The sequence below is a fragment of the Petaurus breviceps genome, unplaced genomic scaffold (assembly GCF_028583685.1).
Source record: "Petaurus breviceps papuanus isolate PSGF00001 unplaced genomic scaffold, PetGlider_PUasm1.0 229, whole genome shotgun sequence".
Lineage (NCBI taxonomy): Eukaryota > Metazoa > Chordata > Mammalia > Diprotodontia > Petauridae > Petaurus > Petaurus breviceps.
In genome coordinates, this window is record NW_027185903.1 from 2,994,957 (window position 1) to 3,000,956 (window position 6,000).

Sequence of the window (6,000 nt, forward strand, 5' to 3'; positions counted from 1 at the left end):
GAGGCATAAAGTATTAAATATAACAATATTAAACTGCATAGGACCAAGCATAGATCCTTTGTGGTGCTTCATTGGAGGCTTCCCTTCAAGTTGTCATTGAGACATCAATGACTACTCTTGGAGCTCAGCTCTGAATTCACTTAATCATACTGTCTTCTAGCCCAGGGGTTCTCAGTATGATTTGCAGATGACTGGATTCTGTGAGACCCTTTCAGGAGGATCTTGAAGTTAAAACTATTTTCATAATAATAGTAAGTCATTATTTGCCCATTAATAATCCTCTCCTTTCCAACTACATAGGTGCATGAGGCTGAATTTTTTTCTTATACTTCAATCAAAATAACACATACAAAGAGAATGAATGCAGCAGTGGATATTAGCACCTAGCTGCCTTCTTTTAAGCCAGACTTTGAAGAGATTTGCCAAAATATGTAAAAAAAATAGTGCCATTCTTCTCACTAATTTTTTTTCTCTTGGAAAATGTAGTGTTCTCCCCCCCCCTATGATACTTGTGTTATAATGGGTTTATTATTTTTAAAAAATAAATTAACAAATACAGTTCTAATATGGTAAATAAATATCAATAGTTATAACCCATATAAAAAAAAGTTCCTTGGAGTCCTCAATGATTTTAAAGAGTGTCAAAGGGCCCGTGATCATTTTTAAGCATATCTAGGGTTCCTGAGATCAAAAACTTAGAGGATCATTACTCCAGTCCATTCCTCTCCATCATTTACACAAAAACACATGAGAGATTTTATCAAATGCTTTGCTACAGTAGTTTCCTGATCCAATTTTTTTGTTCTACAAATGAGGAAACTGCAGCCTAGTGACTTCAGTAAAATCACAAAGATGGCAAATCTAGCATTTGGACCTAGATTTTAATAAAAGGTTTTGTTCTATAAAATTTGGATTCAGTTAAAAGGCCACAGTTAAGGATCTAGAAGGCCACATGTAGCCTCAAGGTTGCAAGTTTCCCACCCTGATCTAGAGATATCTAGATGGCTCAGTGGATAGAGCACTGGGCCTAAAGTCAAGAAGACATGAGTTCAAATCCAACCTCAGATACTTTCTATTTGTGTGACCCTGGGCAAGTCACTTTACCTCTGATTGCCTCAGATATCTCAACTGTAAAATGGTGATAACAATAACATCTATCAGAGCAGCTATGTGGCACAGTGAATAGAGCACTGGCCCTGGAGTCAGGAGGACCTGAGTTCAAATCTGGCCTCAGACACTTAACACTTACTAGCTGTGTGACCTTGGGCAAGTCACTTAACCCCAACTGCTCTGACCTCCCCCTTCCAAAAAGCAAAATAATAATAATAATAACATCTATCTAGAAGGGGTTGTTAGAATCAAATGCGATTATATTTGTCAAGCATTTAGCACAGTGCCTGGCACATTGTAAGGACTTAATAAATGCTCACTTCCTTCCTATTTAATATACTAAGCCATGATCTTATTTGTTGTATAATTTACCAATATCCTTCATGAGACTGTGGTAGTAGTCTTGATCATTCTCCTCCACAAGATTTCTTAATAAGGTCTCCAGGTTGGGATTCTTTATCAAATGCGAAGGAATAAGTTTTAGAATTCGTTCAAGGATATCCTCATCCTGCTGGGCAATCATGTCTTTCCGAATTCCATGAGTCACGTAATAATAATATCTCTACCAAAAACAAAACAACAAAGCCAAACAGCGACAACAAAAATAACTTTAAAAAGGAAACGAGTGATTGAATGGATTTGTTGAAACTGTTCTGCATGACTTAACTGAAACCACTGATGATCTTTCTAGGGATATTTGCCCTTAGACTTGGGACTCTGTTGATTTTAACTGCATTCCCCTTTTAGAACTCTCTTTTCCTTCCCCAGGGTCACACAGCTTGTAAGTGTCTGACACCAGATTTGAAATCAGCAAAATGAGTTTTCCAACTCCAGGCACAGTCCTATGGCGCCACCAAGCTGCCCTAGTTAAGTGTCAAGAGAGTAGTTAATTCTTAATGATTTGATAGAGGCTGACCAGCCATTCTCCTTGTCTGCAGAGTACCAACTAAGAGCAAAGGGTCTTAAACAAAAGCAAAGAAGCTTTTGGTTGGATACAAAGAAGCACTTCTTGGACAATGGGAAATAATAATCAATGAAGAAAAGGGAACAAAATGAAGCCCACCTCCAAGTCTAACTTTGAGGGCTCAGATTCTTTTTTTGCTATTTCCTTTTCTTCTTGGATCATCACATCAAGTTGTTCTTCTGGACTCATTGGCCGACTCCCAGGTAAATCAGAAATATCCATTCCTGAGACCATCGAATTTGAGCAAACAGAAGTCAAAGTCTTAATGGGTAGCATGCCTCTGAAATAAAAACATCCTCTCTTATTGATCTATTTTGTTTTTTTTAATTGAATATTTTATTTTTCCCCAGTTACATGTAAAAACAATTTTTAATATTTGTTTTTAAATCTTTGAGTTTCAAATTCTTTCCCTTCCTCCCTCCCCACCTTCACCCCCTATTGAGAAGGTAAGTAATTTGATTTAGGTTATACATATGTAGTCATGCAAAACATGTCAATAATAGTCATGTTGTGAAAGAAAACATAGAAAAAACTCAAAAAAATAAAGAAAGTAAAAAAGTATGCTTCAATCTGTATTCAGATACCATCAGTTCTTTGTCTGGGGATGGATAGCATTTTTCATCCTAAGTCCTTCACAGTTGTGTTGGATCATCACATTGCTGAGAATAGCTAAGTCATTCACAGCTGATCATCTTACAATATTACTGTTCCTTTGTACACAGTGCATTTCACTTTGCATCAGCTCATGCAAGTCTTTCCAGGTTTTTCTGAGAGCCTCCTGCTCATCATTTCTTATAGTACAATAATAATCCATCATAAGTGATCTGTTTTTACACCAAGATATTATATTATCACATCTTACCTTCTGCAGACTGACTAGCATAATTCTGTGCAAATTGCTATACAGGCCACCTCTGTTCTATACCTCCTAACAGAATATTTCTGTCCACATGTATTTCCTATGTTGGATATTCCTGTATGATAGATTATTGAATGTCTACTGGGTATCCATGTCAATGGCTTGTTGTTAGCTCATTTGTATAGTGCATGTGCCAATAAGACTAAGGTCATAAAACTAAGCTACCTCACTTCCCATTAACCCTTGTCAATAGACAACAACTCCTAATTCTAGCTATCTATCTCTCAAATGTATGTAATGTAGTGGATCATAAGGAGAACTGTGTGAGAGAGTGTAGATGAGTCAGTACAAATCAATCTCTACTACTAGAAAATAATTAAGAGTGTACTTTGGGTGGCTACCATTATCTTCCTACATGAAGGGAAATACATGCAGCATACACGAGACCACATCAGGCCAGTCTTGGGTAAGTATAATGATGCTGAAACCATGAGAAAGTCATTCATTACATCTACCGTAATCTATATCCTTTCACACTGTAGTTCAAGAAACTCATTTGCTGCACCACTTGGGAAATAACAGAATAGTAATTACCTGCCTGGAAAGGGTGCCTCATTCTCTCTCTCTGAGAATTCTGATGCCTTACTAGAAAAATAGAAAAAGGAAATAAATTTTTTGAGTGGACACTGTAAGGGGAATTTCATCTCTGGTTTCTAGATGGCCTAGTATCTGAAACCCAGGGACCCTGGTCAGGGTTAACCTTACGGCCAGGAGGAATAAGTAGCCACCAGCATGATTTGAGGCTTTGTTCCTCCTGCACTCACTCTCCGCCCCCCCCCCCAATTTTCTCTTCCTGTCTGTCAGTGAGGACTAAAATCCTACTATCAAGGTATTTCTCTGGTGTTATTCTCTGATAAAACAATGCAAATAATTGTAGGAAAGGTAACACATTAAGGCATTTGTTAGTCATTTATATGCCTTAATGTGCATGACTATGTCAGTTCCTACTATCAAAATGACAAAATGAAAAATTGGAAGCACACAAAGTGTTAGATATTTGAGGCTAGGAGAGGGTGGGTTATACTTATTTCAATAACTTAAAATAGCAGTTATCAAACTCTGGTTTGGGGAGTCCCTATATCCTCTCAGTGGATCTGATAGGTCATTATCATTTTCTTAATAATACTGTTTTAATTTCTAATAGAGTAAATATTCAGAGATATGACCTACATGAATAAAGGTTCTTTTGGGGGGAGTGTCCTCAAAATTTTTTGAGATTGTCAAAAGCTTCTGAGACCAAAAAGTTTGAGAACCTCTACTTTGAAACACTGGTAAGATTATGTCATATGCAGAGAATAGTTCATATTTATTGTACTTTTTAATATTTTCAAAGTGTTGTACTCACAACCCTATGAAGTATAGAGCATGAGTAATATTATCATGTTACAGTTGGGAAAACTGGGGTTCAGAGAGTGTTCACACCCCTGGGGAATAAAATCCACTAGTTTGGGAAGTATCAGAGGCAGGATTCAAACTCCAGCCTCTTCTGACTCTAAATCTATCGCTTTGCCCATTACCTCCCAAATCCTACTGTGCATTATCGCTACGGAGGTGATATGGTTTAGTGGACAGTTATCTTCTGAGTCTGAAAGACCTGAAATCAAGTCCTTTCTCTGATAGATATTAGCTGTGGGATCCTGGGGAAAAGTCACTTTAGCTTCTTAGTAGCTAGGAAAATCTCTAAGACTATAAATTGCAGAGAGGATGCCAAGATGCACAGTAGAGCAAGTTTCCTCATTGAGAATTCCCTATACCAATGAAATCACAATGAAATCCAGTCAAATCTGTATCTACATCTCTAACTATATCACCTATATCTATAATGATGGCTATTATGAGGCTGATGAAAGAGAAAGAGACCTCCTAAAAGGTGAGGTAGGAAGGTAAATTTCACCTATTTTACAATTGAGTCTGAGATCAGTCCTGTCCCAATCTGGAATACCCAATGTGGTAGATTACCTGAAATGATCAGTTTTGCTTCTGGGTGAAAACTTGACTCTCTTTGCAATGGGCCCATCTCTTGAAGCTGAAAGTAGAAATGACAAAGGCAATGATAACAATGAAGTGACTTAGGGCCATATCACTTCCTCTCTCTCTTCTGAATTTTCAGACCCACGAACAATGCTAAGTCTAGGAATTAGGAGATACAGTATGACTGAGTGAATAAAGAGCTGTCCTGGGAGTCAGAAAGGCCTGGGTGTCAGTTCCATCTTTGATACATAGTAACTGGGACCTTAGCAAGTTAATTAGCTTCTCAGTGCTCAAGGCAACTTTTTTTTAATGGTATGTCTTTTTAAAAATAATACTTTATATCCCCCCCAATTAAATGTAAAACTATTTTAAGATTCGTTTTTTTAAGTTTTGAATTCCAAATTCTATCCTTCCCTCTCTCCCCTCCTCCCTTCCTGAGACAGTAAGCACTTTGATATAGGTTATACATGTGCAATCATGTAAAGCATATTTCCATATGAGTCATTTTGTGGAAGAAAACTCAAACCAGAAAAAAAGAAAGTGAAAAATAATATGCTTCAGTCTGTATTCAAATACCATCAGTTCTTTCTCTGGAGGTGGATGACATTTTTCATCATGAGTCCTTTGGAATTGTCTTGGATAGAGGCAACTCTTAAGTTGTGGATAAGGTAATGGCCTAAGATGATAGAGAAAGTCCCTCAACCCTAGAATTCCCTTTACCAATGAGATGACAGTTATCATACCTATCCCCTGATACCTACTGAGTAAACCTGGATAATCCACTTAACCTAGTGCTACCGTGTTTCCCCGATAATAAGACACTGTTTTATTAATTTTTTTGGAAAGAAAAACACCAGAGGGCTTATTTTCAGGGGAGGGCTTATGTTGTCCTGCCTCAGCTCTCCTCTGAGGCACTGCTCTCAATGGCACCAGCAAGAAAATCACTGGGGAAGAACAGGATGACGCGCTCACTGCTGCAGCTCTGATTGGATGCAGCTCGGAGCACGGCGTGCGTTTCACTGGGGGGGAGGGGGGG

The 6,000-nt window shown here is 38.0% G+C and overlaps 1 protein-coding gene across 1 annotated transcript in view; it reads right to left on the reverse strand.

Annotated features, from left to right (window-relative positions):
- DNAH3 (dynein axonemal heavy chain 3) overlaps nt 1-6,000 on the reverse strand; it is a 184,783-nt gene that overhangs the window by 169,639 nt on the left and 9,144 nt on the right. The window contains exons 4-6 of the mRNA XM_069096531.1: nt 4,953-5,019; nt 2,174-2,354; nt 1,483-1,672 (exon numbers count right to left, since the gene is read on the reverse strand). Coding sequence (XP_068952632.1) covers nt 1,483-1,672; nt 2,174-2,354; nt 4,953-5,019 — 438 coding nt within the window. The remainder of the gene's footprint in view (nt 1-1,482; nt 1,673-2,173; nt 2,355-4,952; nt 5,020-6,000) is intronic.